At 51.3% G+C, this 20,869-nt stretch overlaps 1 protein-coding gene across 2 annotated transcripts in view; it reads left to right on the forward strand.

The window, feature by feature from the left end:
• Positions 1–20,869, forward strand: part of cfi (complement factor I) — a 92,309-nt gene that overhangs the window by 61,213 nt on the left and 10,227 nt on the right. For both annotated transcript variants that reach the window (XM_038792049.1, XM_038792050.1), the window contains 3 exons: positions 43–66; positions 5,233–5,351; positions 12,782–12,885. In XM_038792049.1, coding sequence (XP_038647977.1) covers positions 43–66; positions 5,233–5,351; positions 12,782–12,885 — 247 coding nt within the window. The remainder of the gene's footprint in view (positions 1–42; positions 67–5,232; positions 5,352–12,781; positions 12,886–20,869) is intronic.

Genomic DNA, 20,869 nt, shown 5'->3' on the forward strand with positions numbered 1-20,869 from the left:
CATTATGATTAATACACTTTTTGTGTCTTTGTTTTTATGAAGGAAGCAGCACAGCCAACAATAAAGGTATGTGGTGGTAGCCATGCTTTTCCAATGAATGCATGTGTTTTCTTCTGAGGCAACGTTCAGCTGTATTTTCAGCTGATGTGATTTCAGTTAATACAGCTAAGACCAGAAGGGTCAAAGACTTGCTTCCACAACTCTTATGAGGATATCCTCAGCAAAACACATTGGCCTGAATTTTTGGGATGCCAGAGGTACATCCCCAGCCATCTGAAGAGTCTGCTCTTTGTGTCCTGGTGGAATATTATGCTGTAACGAGCATTGATTGGCATGAGGTGGGACTTCGTGCCCCCCCCCCCCCCCCCCCCCCCCCCCCCAGTTGGGAGGAGATCCTGCCTTGGAGAGCTTCCGGTCAATCAGATCTCCAGCACCGCAGTAGCTGAAAGGGACACTGCATGGAGCTGACTGAGCCGAATGCCCGGGAGCCAGAGTGTCAAGGAAGTGTCAGAATCAGGGTCTCAGGGGATAGACAGAGGAGAGAGGGAGGTCCAGAGGCCACTGATGGTCAGTGCCCCCCAATCAGAAGGGGGCCTCTGATGGATACGCCCAACCCCACCTTCCCACCCGAACTCAATCTTTCTTAATTTCCAGTTTACCCCTCCAGAGCTGTCGGGCTGGGTGAAATTACCCTTAAGCCGAACGGCCTCAATTGGGGCAAGGGCATTTAAGGCCTTGCCCTCCATTGCATAAAATCGTCATGAGGTCGGGGCGGTGGGATCCCGGAGCGAATCCTGTCCAGGCAATTTCATGTTCTCCTACCTTAGAAACCACTGCGGGGGTAGAGTGTTTAATACTGGACATTGTCTGGTGAAAGCAGGGTGATATAAACCAGATAGGCCATCAGACAGGCTGACTGTTGGTTTGTACAATCAGTTTATCTCAAATAGCACAACAATGCATTGCTTCGATTGGTCTCCACAGACCTGCTAGGCTTCCCACTCTCCATCACTCTTGCTGATCATTGCTGTACAAAGTGCACAGATATGCCTTGGGGTGGAATTTTTTGCCGTCTCCACTGGCATATTTGAAGTGGAGCGGCCAATTAATGGCCACTTCTGGACCTCATTCCATATAATATGTTGGCTTGGCTCAGGCGGGAGGAAGGCGGGCAGTATGGCAGGGCTCTGCACAGGTAAAGGCGGGCAAGAAGGAGTACCTCCTAAGAGGGTGGAAACGGGTGTCTCCCCTGTGCTCTTTGGACCTCCAAGATGGTACCCCCACTTTGTTCATCCCCTCTAGCCTCTAAAACCCTACTCCGCACCTCCCCATAAAGCTTGCTACGGTGTCTAGTCCCTCCCCAGCCTAAATGCCTGGGCTTACTTTAAAGTGCAGTCAGTATCCATGTATCCATGTTCTTCCTTCCTGGGGACTGTGTGTAGACCCAGCAGTGGCAACCACTTTCCTCTACGACTACAGAGCTGATGGCAGTTCTCGAGGGCAGGACCTCTTACCCCTGAGTAGCGCAATCAGTCCGACTCTTTATAAGACTCGATAAGTCACTCAGGCCACTTCCAATGTATTATCGCCCGACTGACTTTGACTGGTGGGGAGGTGAGGAATCATCTCCATCTCCCCCCCCCCCCCTGTAAAATTTGTCCCTTGATGTTAAGTGAGGAATAGATTGAGCTCTCCACTGTCAAATAGCTTATGATGCTCACTCACTGGACCTTCAGATGAAGAATGGTGACTTTTGGGTGGTATCAGATAGTGATGGCGCATGTCCCTCTCATGTTAGTAAAGGAGAGGAGAAATTGCGAATGAGTCCATTAAGGGAGAAACAAACCGCTTCAGTTTCTTCTCTGGCATGTACTATTAATTGTCCGAGAGACCCAGCAACTTGGTTGCTGAATAAATAAAAGATAATTGTCATTGTATGAATCGAAAATAAAGATAAAATTGTTTTCAAAGTGCTACTGAAAGCCTTGAGAAGGTTTCCTTTGCAGTGAAACACAGATCCTGCTTGCAGTGGCCTACCAAGCCCCTGTAGCTCTGCTGGGATATATTGTATGATCGAGGTCAGGAGAACAAATATTCAGCCTTGCTCCAGTGGAAGAGCCACGAAGCCTCGTGTCTATGGGGCTGCAGTACCATTGGTTCATGTACAAAGACAAAGAATATTACAGCACAGGAACAGGTCCTTTGGCCCACCAAGCCTGCGCCAATCCAGTTGGTTATTTAGACCTACTACTTATTGCTCAAACGGTCTGTATCCCTCCATTCCCCGCCCTTCATGTGTCTATCAAGATACATCTTAAACATTGTTATTGTGCCTGCCTCCACCACCTTCACTGGCAAGGCATTCCAGGCACCTACCACATTCTGCTCGAAAAACTTTCCCCGCACATCTCCCCTAAACTTCCCCCCCTCACCTTGAACCTGTGCCCCCTTGTAATTGAGTCTTCCATCCTGGGAAAAAGCTTCCTACTATTCACCCTGTCTACACCTCTCGTAATTTTGTAGACCTCCCCTCAGATCCTATCTTTCCAACACAAACAATTGTGGTTTATTCAACCTCGCCTCATAGTTAACACTCTCCAGACCAGGCAACATGCTGCTAAACCTTCTTTGCACTCGCTCCAAAATGTTCACGTCCTTCTGGTAGTGTGGCAACCAGACCTGCACCCAATATTCCAAATACGGCCAAACTAAAGTTTATACATCTGTAACATGACCTACCAACTCTTGTGCTCAATGCCCCAGCTGATGAAGGCAAGCATGCCCAATGCTTTCTTGACCACCTTAGAACATAGAACAGTACAGCACAGAACAGGTCCTTCGGCCCTCAATGTTGTGCTGAGCCATGATCACCCTACTCAAACCCACGTATCCACCCTATACCCGTAACCCAACAACCCCCCCCCCCTAACCTTACTTTTATTAGGACACTACGGGCAATTTAGCATGGCCAATCCACCTAACCCGCACATCTTTGGACTGTGGGAGGAAACCGGAGCACCCGGAGGAAACCCACGCACACACGGGGAGGACGTGCAGACTCCACACAGACAGTGACCCAGCCGGGAATCGAACCTGGGACCCTGGAGCTGTGAAGCATTTATGCTAACCACCATGCTACCCTGCTGCCCATTATTCATCTTATTCACCTGCATTGCCACTTTCATGGAACTATGGACCTGAACGCCCAGATCCCTCTGTATGTCAATGCTTCTAAGAGTTTTTCCATTTACTGTATAATTCACACCTGAATTTGATCTTCCAAAATGCCTCCACCTCGCATTTGTCCGGCTTGAACTCCATGTGCCATTTCTCTGCCTAACTCTCTAATCTATCTATATTCTGCTGCATTCTCTGACAGTCTCCTTCACTATCTGCAACTCCACCTATCTTTGTGTCATCTGCAAACTTGTTAATCAGACCATCCACATTTTCCTCCAGATCATTTGTCTATATATTACAAGCAACGGTGTGCGAGCACTGATTCCTCTGGAACACCACTAGTTACAGATCTCCATTCTGAAAAACTCCTTCCCACTACTACTCTCTGTCTCTTGTTGCCAAGCCAGTTCTTTCTTTATCCATCTAGCTAGAACACCCCGAATGCCATGGGACTTTAGCTTTTGTATCAGTCTGCCATGAGGGACCTTATCAAACGCCTTTCTCAAGTCTATGTAGACGACATCCACAGCCTTTCCCTCATCAATTAATTTTGTCACCTCCTCAAAAAACTCCCATCAAGTTGGGAAGATGTGACCTTCCCCGCACAAAACCATGTCGCCTATCACTAACAAATCCATTCACTTCCAAATGTGAATAAATCCTGTCCCTCAGTATCTTCTCCAACAGCTTCCCCACCACTGATGTCAGGCTCACTGGCCTATAATTAGCTGGAATATCCCGGCTTCCCTTCTTAAATAAAGGGATAACATTGGCTATTCTCCAATCCTCTGGAATCTGATTTGTGGTCAAAGATGATAGAAAGATACTTGTTAAGGCCCCCGCTATTTCTTCTTTTGTCTCCCACAGTAAACTGGGATAAATCCCATCCAGCCCAAGGACTTGTCTGCCTTAATGCATTTTAAGATATCCCAAACTTCCTCCTTCATTGTGCTGACTTGTCCCAGAGTGTTCACACACCCATCCCTAACCTCAACATCCATCATGTCCCTATCCTTGGTGAATACCAATGCAAAGTACTCAGTGGGCCTACTCTTTCCCTAGCTACCCTCTTGCTCCTTATATATGTATGAAAGGCCTTTTGATTTTCTTTGACCCTGCTAGCCAATGGCCTCTTTTAGCCCACCTATCTGCCCATTTGAATTTGCTCCTACTTCCCCCATATTCTTCAAAAGCTTTGGCTGTTTTTAGTTGCCTAGACCTTATGTATGCTTCCTTTTTCTTTTTGTCTAGTCTTACAATTTCCCCTGTCATCCATGGTTCCCTAATCCTGCCATTTCTGTCCTTAATTTTTGCAGGGATATGCCAGTCCTGCACTCTAATCAACTGGTCTTTAAAAGACTCCTACATGTATCAAATGTGGATTTACCTTCAAACAGCTTCCCGTAGCAGCCTCCCCGAACAGGCACCGCAATGTGGCGACTAGGGGCTTTTCACAGTAACTTCATTGAAGCCTACTCGTGACAATAAGCGATTTTCATTTTTTCAAACAGCTGCTCGCAATCCACATTCTCCAGCTCTTGCCTGGGGTTGTTTACACTACTGCCCACAATGGTTTTGTTCCCTGTTGACAGAGGCAGAGGGCCACTAACAAACAGCTGCCGCAAGCCCTCCATCCATCCGGTCAGCCAAATGTTGTTGGCATTGATTGCTTGTGTGGACCTTCCACTATATACAGTGAAAATGTGCAACTTGAAAAGGAAAGGAACATATTTGACTTTCTAGTAATGGGAGATAGATGAATCTGATGTTCAGGTAATTCATTTTCAGTTACCAAATTTCCTCCCATTAGTTAGGTACAATTCAGCACAGCAGGAAGAAAATAAGAAACAAAGGGAGATGTAAAATGGGTGCTGATTCGTGGTTGCCAATTATAGCCTATTGCATCAAGTCAAAGTAATCCCCATTTGTTTGAGGAGCTGTCTCCAATTCATATCTCCCAGTTCTGTAAAAAGTGGCCTGGATAGCCTGGCTTGAATTTGGTGTATTAGTCTTATTAGAGGGCTGACAATATGCATTTAACATTACCTTTAGAAAGAATCCTGCTCAAGTCATCACTTCCTAAAATATCCTGTGGGAAGCCAAATGTTACCAGAAAAACAAGCACCTTGAAAAGATCGAAAAGGCTTTTGGGTGGTATAGATGCTCTACTGGTATGTTTATAATACTCATTTAACTCTCTCTTGGTCTTTAAGGATATGTGGTAAATGTTGACTTTGTCCAATCGTGTAAATCAAGTGATAATGAGTTGGCAGCTGTGTAACGTATCTCCCGATATTAATTTCATAGCCCGCCAGGCAACAACTCCACCACCAAGAGGTCATTGGGAAGGACAAAGCCTGGGGCCTAGTTCCCAGGCCACGGCTGCAAAGTTGAAAATTCAATAATCTCACCAGAGCTACCAACGTAAATGTACCCTCTACTCAGGTCTTCTCCTCCAGCTCCACAATTGTCTCCTCCCTGCTTCCCTTCACTCTCCTACCATCATTGCATCACGTATCATTCCACTTCCTTCTCCTTGCACTTTAACACTCACTACCACACCCATTGCAATCCTTACTTCCCACTTCTCCCAACATTACATGACATTATCAACTATGATTATGACAGCACGTTCTCTATGTATCCCACAAGATAGTCGCTGACACACGCCCTTATTTCTTGTACACAGCTATTGCTAGAATGCTGCCTCTGGGTAGGCCAAGTCTATCTGCACATCTTCTCCATCAAGGGATAAAATGTGTTGGTCCTCAGAGGCAAGGAGAGCCATAGCCCTGGTGAGTGGTTTCACCAAACCATGCTCTCTCTGCAGGGTGTTAACACCAAAACCTATTCCTTATTCCCATTTCAGGTCATATGAAAAAAAAATCAAGGCTCCTGTTCTACCTCAGGAGGAGAGCAGCGTTCATGAAGTTGCACTGTCACTTGATCCAACCCTAGTAGGTCCCGGCTCAAAGACTAATAGCGCGCATTCTTTTGAACGTTGATTTGAAAATGGGTCTTCATGCAGTGAATCATCTGGCGCAAGCACGTAGAAACTCAGGCAGGAAGTTACAGAGGTCAGCTCGCTGAAGAGGAGATCAGCTACAGAGGCAATGATTGGTGCTGGACTGAAGTTACATGCAGGCCAGTGCCAGCAGATATTCTTCCCGAAACAGTATTTGTCAATGAGTGTGATTTATGGCAATCTGCCAACGTCATGACCACTTTTACTGACCCCAGCTTTTAGATTTCTTTTATTTTATCCAGTGACATAACCATTATGTAACCATATTGTCATGTGAGAGTACCTTTAAGAAATGGATGTTTAAGCAATGTACCTTTAAGAAATGGAGCAGCTCATATTACTGAAGTGATGTCAGAGGGGGGAGCTGAGCTGAGATCACGTCTGCTTTTTCTGCTTTTAGTTTCAGTTTGAGAAAGCAGCTGAAAAGTGCCTGGCTGGCTTTCTGTGAGCTGTTTTGAAAGGAGAAAGCCAGTTTTGAGGAAAGAGCTTGGGGGTGTCTGTGTTTGCAGTAAGCTGGATCTGCGGTGATCTCTGCCAGAAAAGACTATCTCTGAATCATTTGGGTGATTTAAATTCATAATAGTAATGTCTTTAACCTGATGTGTTTCTGTTTAAAGGTGTTAAGTCTTTTGGAGGTTTGAAGGAACATTTTGAGGAGTTATTTAATGTTGTATTATTTTAAGTAAGGGGTGTTAAGGGATCCAATGTTTATTTAAGAAGATTAAGTTGAATTCATGGAATAAACATTGTTTAGTGTTTAAAAACCCACGTGTCCATAATTGTAATACCACACCTGGAGACCAAACTGTGTGCTTCAAAAGCAACAATACATTAAAGGGAGAGGCTGGTTGAACTCCATGATACATTTTGGGGTTCTGAAAACGCCGCTCTCATAACCATATCCACTTATGAATAAGGATGAGGAGAAAGCAGTGTATGACCTTCCAGAAGTGATACCCAGAACTCATCTGTACTCACCTGAAAAGGAGGGGCTCTATTTACTGGAATCAGGATGAGGCGCGGCTGGTAGATCCCAGGAGAAGCCTTTCCCGGGATCTCTCCCGAGATTCCCGACAGATCTGGCAACCCAAATTCCGCGCACAATGGACGGGACCCAGTCTCGCACAGTTAGAACTCACTTAACCGTGCTGATGCTGGATCGAATGGCCACCCGACATCTATTGGCCTCATGAAGGACACCCCAGCTGGGTGCTGTTTAGCACCAGTCCCCACAAACGGGGACCGAGCAGAACGACGGTTGGAGTGGGTCTTCCAGGCAATTGGAGGCCCCCGTGTGGCCAGTCTCTGGGTAGGGTGGCACCTGGGCACCGCAGCACTGCCACCTTGGCAGTGCCTCCTGGGCACTCTGCCAGTGCCATCCGGGTGCCGAGGTACCACTGTCAGGCTGACAGGGGCACTGCCAGGATGACACTACCAGGGTACCAGGGTGGCATCTTGCTCACACCAGGGATTGAGCCCGGTGCTGCCCTGCCTGTATGAAGTGGAGTGCGGGAGGGGGCCTGAGGACCCCCCTTATTGGTGAGTTTGGGCATTAGGGGGGGGTCCGGGGATCACATCGGGGATTCAGGAGGTCCTTTAAAAATGACGTCCACATCTCTTCCTGCACTGACGAGCTCTGGTCGTCGGAGCTCCTCAGTGTAAGAAATGCGACTCAGTGCGGCTTCGTAAGGGCACTTCCTGCTGGGCTGAAAAAAAAATCAAAGCGCCATTAGATAATGGGGTCGTTCCTGGAGGAATTCCGTCTAGAGGTGACTCTGTTTCTGAAGCTACGGAATGCCCTAGATTAATTGAGGAATGTCTCACTTATGTACAAACTCTGAGATCAGACGCCAAACAATGCAACATCTGACAGTTTTAAAAAAATATAAATTTACAGTACCCAATTCTTTTTTTCCAATTAAGGGGCAATTTAGTATGGCTAATCCACTAGACTACACATCTTTTTAGTTTGTGGGGGTGAGACCTGTCATAATATGCACACATGTATATGATGGTGCACAGACAGACATTGATTGACACACAGGATGACCAATGAACACACAGAACACAGCAGCCAATCACCAGACAGGACACGGCCACTATAAAGCCAGAGGGCACTAGTTTTCCCACTCTCTTGGGATGCAGCCTCTGAGACAGCCAGAGCCCGTGAGCAACAACTAGAACCTCCACCATGTGGTAGTAAGATAGTCTGGTCAGGTTAGCCTCAGGTCTCCAGTCAACTCAGCATAGTGTCAACCCAAAGTCTAAGTATGTTAACAGTTCAATAAAATCGAGTTGCATTTCTCCAAGTGTTGGAAGCCTGTCTCTCTCACTGCTATGTTAAACGCAGATCTCGCAGACCCAGCATACCCAACGCATCATGGTACCAGTGCATGATGTTACAGTTTGACGGACCTACCCTAAGATAGTCTGCCTTTGACCAGCGATCAGCCATCCGATAATATGGACAGCGTCCGCCCTCCCTCGCCGCTCCACATCGCCGGCAACCTCGGTGCAAACTGGAAGATTTTCAAGCAGAAGTTTCAGCTGTATCTTGAAGCCACTGACCTCGAAGCTGCATCAGATGCCAGAAAGATTGCTCTCTTCCTCTCTACAGCCGGGGACCGCGTTTTCCACATTTTTAACTACCTCACCTTTGCTGAAGGTGAGGACAAGTCCAAGTTCAAAACAATCCAGCTGAAGTTCGACAGCCACTGTGACATCGAAGTCAACGAGAGCTTTGAACGCTACGTGTTCCAACAGAGGCTTCAGGGTAAGGATGACCTTTTCAATCCTTCTTAACCCATCTCCGTATCTTTGTGCAGTCCTGTAACTACGGCTCCACCTCCAACTTCATGATCCGCGACCAGATCGTTTTTGGGGTCCACTCCAACCCCCTTCGCCAGCAGCTCCTTAAAGTGAAGCAGCTCACCCTCACCCTCGCCATAGCCATCGAGACCTGCGTTCCACATGAGCACGCTATTAACCGGTACTCCCATATTAAGGCGGCAGAGACGGCGCGGCAAGGCCCCCACGATGCGGAGCGGGTGCAGGCCGTAAAACAGCTCCAGGTCCTGAGTCTGGATGAGGACAGGCATTTTGCGCGCTTTTCCCGGGCTCCTGCGCATGCGCGCAACGACCGAGGGGACGGCAAGGCCGAGGACCGAACTGCGCAGGTTCTCACATCGTTCGACAGCACCACGCATGCGCGGTGCGCCCGGAGCGTCCTAACATCGCCGCCATGACATACAACAACTGTGGCTCCTCCCACTTAAAGCGGCAATGTCCCGCAAAATCTCGGCGCTGTCTCCAGTGTGGCAAGCTTAGACACTACGCAGCCCTGTGCAGATCTGCTCAACTGCCCACCTCACATCGGTCCCAGCAACAGCGCAGGAACGTCCTGTCTGTGCAACAACCCGTTGCAGATTCCGATGCTGACATGGTTCCAGATTCTGACACCAAGGATCTCACATCCCCATTCCAGGTGGGCATCATCACCAAGCATACGATGCTTTCCTCAAGAAAGGCCAAGTCCCTCCCAGTGATGAGCATTGATCCAGACGACGAGTGGTGTGCCACCCTCACGGTCAACAAATCCTGCATAGTAATTGGGATCTGCACACTAATGCATATTGTTACTGTTTACAATGCCAAAAATACCTCAATAAAATTGTCTGTTAAAAAAATAAACAAATCCTGCATACGCTTCAGGCTGGACACAGCTTCAGCCAACCTCATTTCGCAGTCTGACCTGGATGACATCCACATCAAGCCGAACATCCTTCCGTCGTCATGCCAGCTTCTCGACTACAATGGCAATGCCATTGCTGCCAGTGCCTCATGCCAGCTTGTGGTATCACACCGTTCCAACTCTGCCAAGGAGACAAAGATCTCCACTGACGCAAGCCAGGCTGGCATCGGGGCAGTACTCCTCCAACGCGACGAATCCTCCTCCTGGGCCCCAGTCGCATATGCATCTAGAGCCATGACACCTACTGAGCAGCGCTATGCTCAAATCGAGAAAGAGTGCCTGGGCCTCCTCACGGGGATTGACAAATTCCATGATTACGTGTATGGACTCCCCAAATTTACGGTTGAAACGGACCACAGGCCACTGGTTCACATCATACAGAAGGACCTCAATGAAATGACGCCACGCCTACAATGCATCCTCCTCAAACTCCGACGCTATGATTTCAAACTGGTCTACACCCCGGGCAAGGATTTCATTGTGGCCGATGCACTCTCGCTCCATCACCACGCCGTGCGAGCCATCGGGCTTCGTCTGCCAGATCGATGCCCATGTTGAGTTCTGTGCATCCAACTTTCCGGCCACTGATGAAAGGGTCGTGCAGATTCGTCGTGAAACGGCCAAGGATCCTCTACTCCAACGGGTCATGCGCCATCTCACAGACGGGTGGCAAAAGGACCAGTGCCCACAATTTTACAATATAAAAGACGATCTGGCAGTGGTCGATGGCATTCTGATGAAATTGGACAGGATCGTCATACCACAAAATATGCGAGACCTCGTCCTTGGCCAGCTCCACGAGGGTCACCTGGGGATGGAAAAGTGTCGCCGGCGAGCCCGAGAGGCAGTGTACTGGCCTGGCATCAATCAGGACATCGCCAGCGCTGTTCTAAATTGCCCCATGTGCCAACGGTTTCAGCCGGCTCAGCCGAAAGAGACTTTGCAGCCGCATGAACTGGTGTCGTCCCCATGGACCAAGGTTGGCATTAATCTCTTCCACGCAAAAGGCCGGGACTACGTCCTCATCGTGGTCTATTTCTCTAACTACCCCGAGGTGGTCAGACTGCATGACCTTACATCAGCAACAGTCATCAGGGTGTGCAAAAAGACCTTTGCCCGTCATGGCATTCCACTCATGGTCATGACTGATAATGGCCCGTGCTTCTTCAGTCAGGAGTAGACCGATTTTGCCCGACGATACAATTTCACGCACGTCACCTCGAGCCCCCACTACCCCCAGTCAAATGGGAAAGCTGAAAAGGGGGTACACATTGTCAAACGACTCCTGTGTAAAGCAGCTGATTCGGGTTCAGATTTTAACCTCGCACTGCTAGCCTACAGGGTGACTCCCTTGTCCGCTGGCCTGTTCCCAGGACAACGGCTAATCATAGATTATCATAGAATTTACAGTGCAGAAGGAGGCCATTCAGCCCATCGAGTCTGCATCGAGTCTTTTTGTATATAGTCAGGTTTCTAGTCATGTAAATACGCTCACATGCTTTGTACATAGTCAGGCACATTCACATGCTCACTATATATTGACATACGCACATTTTTTAAAAGGGGGAGATGTCATAATATACACACAAGTGTATGATGGTGCACAGACACATTGATTGACACACAGGATGACCAATGAACACACAGAACACAGCAGCCAATCACCAGACAGGACACGGCCACTATAAAGCCAGAGGGCACTAGTTTTCCCACTCTCTTGGGATCCAGCCTCTGAGACAGTCAGAGCCCGTGAGCAACAACACGAACATCACCATGTGGTAGTAAGATAGTCTGGTCAGGTTAGCCTCAGGTCTCCAGTCAACTCAGCATAGTGTCAACCCACTGTCTAAGTATGTTTAACAGTTAGTTCAATAAAATAGTGTTGCATTTCTCCAAGTGTTGGAAGCCTATCTCTCTCACTGCTATGGTAAATGCAGTCCTCGCAGACCCAGCATACCCAACACATCAAGACCCACGCAGACACGGGGAGAATGTGCAAACTCCACACAGACAGTGACCCAAGGACGGGATTGAACCTGGGTCCGCGGCGCAGTGCTAACTACTGCGCCACCGTGCCTCCCTTAACATCTGACAGTTATAACTCTTGTGTTCTCCTTGACTATAACAACAAAGAAGCTTTGGCCTTGTTACAGGTCACAATTTGCTAGCTCCATCTCCATGGGAGAACAGGCTGCATCTGGGGGTGAGTGCCTCCAGACTGTGCCAGCCGCAATACATCCTGCTGAGATACCAGAATCTGATTGCTACATTCGACCAGCCTCCAGCTGATCAATAAGGCACGGATCCAGGGCCTAGTGGAATTGTGAGGGCTGGAGTCCGCTTGCCTGATACTGCCATCTCCAAGTATAGCAGCAAATACTGCTGAGAACAAGCCTCTAAAAGATGGCGATCACAACAATCCAAGACATGTTTTGCACAAATAGCCATCCACTTTGGTGTATTTCGGTGAACTCACTGGTATATGTGAAAGAAACATCAGGAGCCATTGAGAGGAAGCACCGTCCTAGAAAAATGACCATGTGTTCACTTTCAGCAGATCCATGCTCTTTGAAAATAATTTTGGTGTGGTTTATCCCCATCACCCACTGTGATTTGGGTGTGATTCCAAGATAAATTAACATAACTGGGAGATGGGTACTGAATTTCAGGTGGAAAGTATCAAATCTTGTTTGAGAAGTGTCCATTTTGTATAGATGCTGTCTATTTGAAAACTATCTAAAATAGTGGGTCTATTTTATATCTTCCTTCTCAAAGATGTGCCATTAAAAATACAAGACAATTATGTTCAGTTTTTTTTTCCATAGGGTGAATTTCCTTGGCAAATAGCAGTTTATGAGGGTGATACTTTAAACTGTGGAGGAGTCTTCATCGGTGGCTGCTGGATTTTGACAGCTGCACATTGTTTAAGGTGAGACTTTGCATTTGCTGGATAGTCACTAACTCTTCTTAAAGTACTCAATGAAATAATCCGTTATTTTCAGTAACATTCTTTTTCACTGCACCTTTTCATTGCTCCTTGGATACATTTCTCATCATAGGGTGACATAACTATGCAACATTCCGTCTCTGGCCTAACTAATTCAACTTTACTTCCTTGCTTTTTTCACCATTTGCCTCTCTGATTACAAAACTAAGCATTCCCTTGTTTTTTTTTCAGGGGCAATTTAGCATGGCCAATCCACATTCCCTGCACATAGAACATAGAACAGTACAGCACAGAACAGGCCCTTCGGCCCTCGAAGTTGTGCTGAGCAATGATCACCCCACTTAAACCCACGTAACCCGTATACCCATAACCCCGTAACCCCGTAACCCAACAATCCCCCCATTAACCTTACACTACGGGCAATTTAGCATGGCCAATCCACCTAACCCGCACATCTTTGGACTGTGGGAGGAAACCAGAGCACCCGGAGGAAACCCACGCACACATGGGGAGGACGTGCAGACTCCACACAGACAGTGACCCAGCCGGGAATCGAACCTGGGACCCTGGAGCTGTGAAGCATTGATGCTAACCACCATGCTACCGTGAGGCCCCTAATCTTTGGGTTGTGGGGGTTATGGTGTTATCATAACTATAAGAACTACAAGGGTTAATGAAATGTCTAGAGTAGCCACCAGAGGGAGCTACAGATACACGTATATAAGGAATTGATGCTAAGCCTTGTGGGGGAGAGTAGTGCAGGAGTTAGCTAGGGCGAGTCAGAGATATTTTTAGTGTGAGTTGGTCGGGAACCCGGATTCTCCAGACGGTCACCGAATGCGATTTCGGAGGTGGCGACCGGAGAATCCAACCCAATGTCCTGAGGCCGTCGATACGTCGCCCAAGATCTTTCGTTGCTGTTGTCGTAAAGAGCAACATCACTGTCAACTGGATTATCACCTGCTCAGAAGGTGCACCAGTCCTTTGTGACATTGATCAATACTTCTTTGTTCTTGCATTCTATACCTGCATTTATAAAATCCAAAACAGAACTGGCCTTCTTATGACTTTGGGCGGAATTCTCCGTTCCACCGAAGCCAGAATCACGAAACACGATTGGCCGAAGAATTGTTCGTGAACCAAAAATTGAGGCCGGTGCCAGGTACACAATGGAATGCCATGTTCCGATGCCTCAACAGCGGCGTGAATACGTTCTATGCCGCATGCTGGCATACCATGCAAATTGTACAGTAAACATTGTTAGCATATCATTATCGGACCAGCCCCGGTATTCTCTGGGCCACCCGTGATGCTGCGTCCCCACCAGGAAGAATTACCAACGGCGAGGGTCGTTTGTGGTATTTAAAATCTGAAATCAGGTGTCGTGGCTGCTGAGGGAGAGAGAGGAGGTAGGATATGCTCCTTGAGGCACGACCATCCTGCCGCTGGCTGGGGTGGAGTGGGGGGGGGGGCGTCTTCCAGGGCTGGGTGGGTGTAGCGGGGGGATGGGCTATGGGATAGGAGTGACCCCAGGGACCGGGTTGTCCAGGCACGGACCACCATTGCCACAACCTGCAAAGCACCTTACTGATTGCCCAGCATGGCCCATGTTTGCACAGAGCGACACCGGCTACACAGCCGCCCCCACCACCTCCTACCCCCTGCCAGCAGCGATGGGTGCTGGGGCATGAGGCTTCCACGGTGTTAGGCACTGATGGGGCCAGGGGTGCAGTGCGGAGGGCAGAGTGACGGAGGAACGGCCGGTGTGTGGGGATGGGAGGGGGGGAGGGGAACATGCGGGGGCAGGGGCTGCAGTGCAGGTCGGGGCCACTGTGTAGCCCATTTGACCTGGTTGGACACGGGGGTACGCACCATGCAAATGTGTCTGCTTTTCACCCCTGCAGACAATGGATTGAAGTATCCACCCAGGAATGGTTGGCATTTGCCTTGCCTCCGCATGGCGGATGTAATGAGCTGCTCAGGGAGGGCCCTGCAGCAGGTGTGCTTGCTCCAGAGGAACAGGAGCCAGCCAGTGAGGATGGAGAGTCAGCCGCCCAGCAGGCTGAGGAGGAGGTAGGAAGAAGGCACCGCATTAGGCCTCGTGTGTACTGGCAGCGCCCATCATTCGAGGTCCTGCCAGACCAGGCATTTTGCTGAAGACTTTGGTTAAGCAGGGAGACCGTACCGCATATCTGCCACATCATGGCGCACCTGAAACCACAGGGGTATTGGGAAGGGCACCCACTCCTGGTAGCTGTCAAGGTGACCAACGCCTTGAACCTTTGCACCATGGGATCCTTCCAATCGGCGAGTGGGGACCTGTCTGGGATCTCACAGACCTCCGTGGACAGGTGTATTCATGCCGTAACGGAGGACCTATATGCCAGGTCGGCACAACATATCAGCTTTAATATGGACCAAGCCCACCAGGTTATCGGGGCAGCGGGATTCACTGCCATTGCCGGGATGCCCCAGCTCTAGCGGGTGATCAACAGGATGCATGGCCCCCCCACGAGCGACCGACACATGATGGGCTAGTCTTCACAAACAGAAAGGGGTACTACTCCATGAACATGCAGCTGGTGTGTACCCAGGCAGTGTGCATGACACCTTCATCCTGGCACACTCATCGGTTCTCCACACATTCGAGGCGCTCCCCCGGGTGAGGGGTTGACCTTTGGGCGACATGGGTTATCCGCTGTAGTCAGGACTGATGTTGCCTATCCGGAGGACTCAGAACAATGTGGAGATCCGCTACAACAGCACCCATGCTGCAACCAGGGCCGTGATCGACCGGTGCATCGGCGTCATGAAATTGTGGTTCAGGTGCCTGGACTGCTCTGGGGAGCCCTCCAGTATAGCGCTGGGAATGTCTCCCACATCGTGGTGGCCTGCTAAGTCCTCCACCAGGCAGAGGGGCAATGTACTGGAGGAGGAGGATGAATGCCAGGCCTCGTCCGACGAGGAGGTTGAGGAGAAGGCCCAGGATGGGCAGGGCATGCAGCCCAGGCAGCCACAGGAGGTTGCACAACATGTGCGCCAGGGCCGCTGTACACGGGATACTCCCATCACCTCCAGGTTCACCAACTAGGGGGCCTGCCGATGGCAACATGAAGATCCCATCCCGCCGCCATACCCCCTCCCACGGCCGACCGTCCCCCCCCCATGTCCACCTTCCCTGCACCACCTTCCACCCCCACTCCTGCACCTAAACCCACCTGTGTGATTCCTACCTGCTGCACTCTGGCGTGTGGGCCCTGGCGTGGCAGTATCAGCAGGATGGAAGGTGATGATGACCCGCTCTGCGATGACCTGTGGTGCTCCGCATCGTTCGACAGTGGCTGACCCCTGCCCAAGGTAGCACTTTCCACTGTCCACCTGGGTGATCCCTGCATGCGAGCTGGCCATTCAATCACACGGTCCCATCAAACCCTTGGGTGGCGGAGGTGGGGATGGGATCCGGGGTTGGGGATGGGGAGGGAGTGAGGGAGGCGGGGCAGTGTTCTGGGAAGGTGTGCGGTGACTCACCTGGGGGCCCTGGCCCGTACACACTGCCAACAGCAGCCCATCCACCCCCGGCCCTGCAGGCAACCCAGCCCATCGCTCACACCCTCCTGACAGAGCACAGAGGCAGGTTGGAATGCTTGTGCACAGGTGTTTATTGTGGACAGGTGAACATGTTTCTACAGGTTAGTGCCCAACCCCTCATGCTATCCTGTGCACTGCACCTGTGCCAACTTAACTGGTGTCCAACGTTCTGGCCTCAGGGTCCCTAACATTCCATCTAGGTGGTTCCCCAGGTGACATCAGGGGTGGAGGTGGCCTGATGCGAATTCCACTCTGTGACCTGGGTTCTCCTTGGCGACCCCGTCCTCTGGATACCTGTTTCCATATTTTAAATACCACGAACGACCCTCTGTTCACAGTAACTTCATTCTCGCAACCCTGAAGTCTGGATGGAGTAGTGTGGTATCCTATAATAATACAATAATCTTTATTGCCACAAGTAAACCACTGTTACACCTGTATTAGGTGATGTAAGGTAGGACGTGTACTACAGGTTCGCCGGTAGCCCCTGCCTGCTGGCTCCGCCCAGGAAGAGGAGTATAAATATCCGTGTCCTCTATTCAGCAGCCATTTCGCCAGCTGCTGTGAGAGGCCACACATCTTACTGCAATAAAGCCACAGTTGTATCCAAACTTAGTCTTTGTACAATTGATCGTGCATCAATTTATTGCAGTAAGATTTTCTACAAGATGGACCTCCGAATCAAACCAGATTGCCTGCAGCTGGATCCGCAATCGACCGACGCCAGAAGAGACTTTAATCACTGGCTAGCTTGCTTCGAGGCTTACATAAACTCAGCGCGACCAACACACCGACGGAGGCTCAGAAGATACAGATCCTGTACTGAAGATTGAGCTCCAGCGTGTTTCCGCTGATCCAGGATGCCCCGACTTACGCGGATGCCATGGCGCTCCTCAAAGAGAACGACGCGCAGAAAGCGAACTCACTCTTCGCCAGGCACATACTTGCCACTCGCTCTCAACTCCCTGGTGAGTCCATTGAAGACTTCTGGTGGGCCCTAATCCCACTCATCTGGGACTGTGACTGTCAGGCCATTACGGCCACCGAACATTCTAATCTCCTCATGCGCGATGCTTTTGTAATGGGGATTGAGTCGGACCTCATCCGCCAAAGACTGCTCGAAGGGGCCACGCTCGACCTAGCGGAGACTAAAAAGCTAGCACTCTCCATGACGGTTACCTCACGTAACGCTCAGGCCTATCCCTCCGGCAACGCGGCCCACCCCTCCTAGCCCTCATGGACCCCGCAAACAGCTGCCCAGGCCGAGGCTTCACCCAGCCAATACGTCTGGGGCATTCCGGGGGTCCCCGATTTTACTTCTGCGGCCAGCAGAAGCACCCTCGCCAACGCTGCCCGCCTTGCACCGCCATTTGCAAGGCTTGCAGCAAAAAGGTCCACTTCGCCGCAGTGTGCCAGGCCCGCGCAGTCGCCGCAATTGCCCTCTCACCGCTGACATACGCAAAATGGGCGCCGCCATCTTCGTCCGGGACCACGCGCGGCCAGTGGGCGCCGCCATCTTCACCCCCGGAGTCGCAACCGGCCAGTGGGCGCCGCCATCTTCCCCCCCTCAATCCACGTATGGCCCATGGGTGCCGCCATCTTGTTCAGCTCCAGCAACATGCGGCCCATGGGCGCCGTCATTTTGTCCCCCGCAGGATCTTCAGTGGCCACCATCTTGTCTTCCCCACGGGGCGTGGACGTCGACAACATTCCACGACCGGGGCCCCCCACGCTCTCCGTCTTCTGACACCAGTGACAATCAACCGCAGCTGGCGTTGATGACGCTCGACCAGTCTCGACCACACAACCTGACCACCGCTTCGACTACAGTGAAAATCAACGGCCACGTGACCTCTTGCCTGCTAGACTCCGGGAGCACCGAACGTTTCATCCACCCGGATACGGTAAGGCTCTGCTCCCTCGCGGTCCACCCCGCCAGCCAAAGAATCTCCCTGGCTTCCGGATCCCATTCCGTTCCGATCCAGGGGTTCTGCACGGTCACTGTCACGGTCCAGGGCATAGAATTCAGCAGCTTCCGCCTCTACGTCCTTCCTAATCTCTGCGCTGCACTATTACTAGGCCTGGATTTGCAGTGCAACCTCCAGAGCCTCACCCTCAAATTTGGCGGGCCCCTACCACCCCTCACTCTGTGCGGCATCGCGACCGTAAAGGTCGACCCCCCCCTCCCTCTTTGCCAATCTAACTTCGGATTGCAAACCCATTGCCACCAGGAGCAGACGGTACAGCACCCTTCAACAGGTCCGAGGTCCAGCGGCTGCTTCGTCAGGGTATCATCGAGGCCAGAAACAGCCCCTAGAGAGTTCAAGTGGTAGTCGTTAAAACTGGGGAGAAGTACAGAATGGTCATGGACTACAGCCAGACCATCAATCGGTACACGCAGCTCGACGCGTATCCCCTCCCACGCATATCTGAGATGGTCAATCAGACCAGCGTCAAGCCCGCCCCCGCCGTGTCCCGAATTCTCTGCCCCCCGAGATTCGGCGGGGGTGGGAATCGCGCCACGCCAGTTGGCGGGCCCCCCCACGCTGGTCGGCGGGTCCCCCGCGGTAATTCTCCGGCCCGCGATGGGCCGAAGTCCCGCCGCTGGCTAGCCTCTCCCGCCGGTGTGGATTAAACCACCTCTCTTGCCGGCGGGATTGGCGGCGCTGGGGTCCTGGGGGGGCGCAGGGTGATCTGACCCCGGGGGAGTGCCCCCACAGTGGCCTGGCCCGCGATCGTGGCCCACCAGGCGGCGGGTCTTCACCATTGCGGAGACGCAAGAGACCCCCTCCCCTGCGCATGCTCCGGTATGACGTCAGCAGCCGCTGACACTCCGGCGCATGCGTGGACTTACGCCGGCCGGTGAAGTCCTTTCGGCCCAGGCTGGCATGGTGCCAAAGGCCATTAGTGCCAGCTGGCGGAGTGGCCCGGGGCTTGGCCCCACTTCCGCACCTTTGGGGTGGCCCAATGCCGGAGTGGTTCAAGCCACTCCAACACGCCGGGACCCCCCGCTCTGCCGGGAAGGGGAGAATCCCAGCCGGGGTCTCGGTCTTCCAAAGGGAGATGGACCGAATGGTCGACCGGTACGGTTTGCGGGCCACTTCTCCGTACCTAGACAACGTCACCATCTGCGGCCATGATCAGCAGGACCATTATGCCAACCTTGCTAAATTCCTCCGCACTGCCACTCTCCTCAACCTCACCTACAATAAGGAGAAATGTGTGTTCAGCATGACCCGCTTAGCCATCCTTGGCTATGTGGTCCAGAACGGAGTTCTGGGGCCCGATCGATCCCGACAGCATATGCCCCCTCATGGAGCTCCCCCTGTCCACTGCCCCAAGCCCTCAAACGCTGCCTGGGGTACCTTCCATACGACGCTCAGTGGGTCCCAACCTATGCGGACAAGGCCCGCCCACTAATTCAGTCCACCCATTTTCCCCTTACGGCCGAGGTGCAACAGGCCTTCACCTGTATCAGAGCAGACATAGCCAAGGCCGGGATGCACACAGTTAGACGAGCCACTGCCTTTCCAAGTAGAAAGCGACGCATCAGACGTCGCACTTGCCGCCACGCTGAATCAGGCGGGCAGACCCGTGACATTCTTTTCCCACACCCTTCATGCCTCAGAAATTCATCACTCGTCCGTCGAAAAGGAGGCCCAAGCTATCTTTGAAGCTGTGCGGCATTGGAGGGATTACCTGGCCAGCAGGAGATTCACTCTCCTCACTGGCCAACGGTCGGTAGCCTTCATGTTCAACAACACACAGCGGGGCAAGATCAAGAATGATAAAATCTTGCGGTGGAGAATCGAGCTCTCTACCGATAATTACGAGATTTTGTATCGCCCCGGCAAACTCGACGAGCCCCCAGACGCCATATCCCGAGGTACATGTGCCAGCGCACAAGTAGACCGACTCCGGGCCCTACACGACAGCCTTTGTCAACCGGGGGTCACACGATTGTACCATCTTGTCAAGGCTCGCAATCTGCCCTACTCCGTCGAGGAAGTAAGGACAGTCACCAGGGACTGCCAGGTCTGTGCGGAGTGCAAGCCGCACATCTACCGGCCGGAACATGCGCCCCTGGTGAAGGCCTCCTGCCCCTTTTAACGCCTTAGCATGAATTACAAAGGGCCCCTCCCCTCCACCATCCGAAACACGTATATTCTCAGTGTGGTCGATGAGTACTCCAGATTCCCCTTCGCCATCCCACGCCCCGATATGACATCTGCCACCGTCATCAAGGCGCTCAACACAATCTTCGCTCTGTTCGGTTTCCCTGCCTACATCCACAGTGACAGGGGATCCTCATTCATGAGTGATGAGCTGCGTCAGTACCTGCTCAGCAGGGGTATCGTCTCCAGCAGGACGACCAGCT

The sequence above is a fragment of the Scyliorhinus canicula genome, chromosome 3, assembly GCF_902713615.1.
Source record: "Scyliorhinus canicula chromosome 3, sScyCan1.1, whole genome shotgun sequence".
Classification (NCBI taxonomy): Eukaryota; Metazoa; Chordata; class Chondrichthyes; order Carcharhiniformes; family Scyliorhinidae; genus Scyliorhinus; species Scyliorhinus canicula.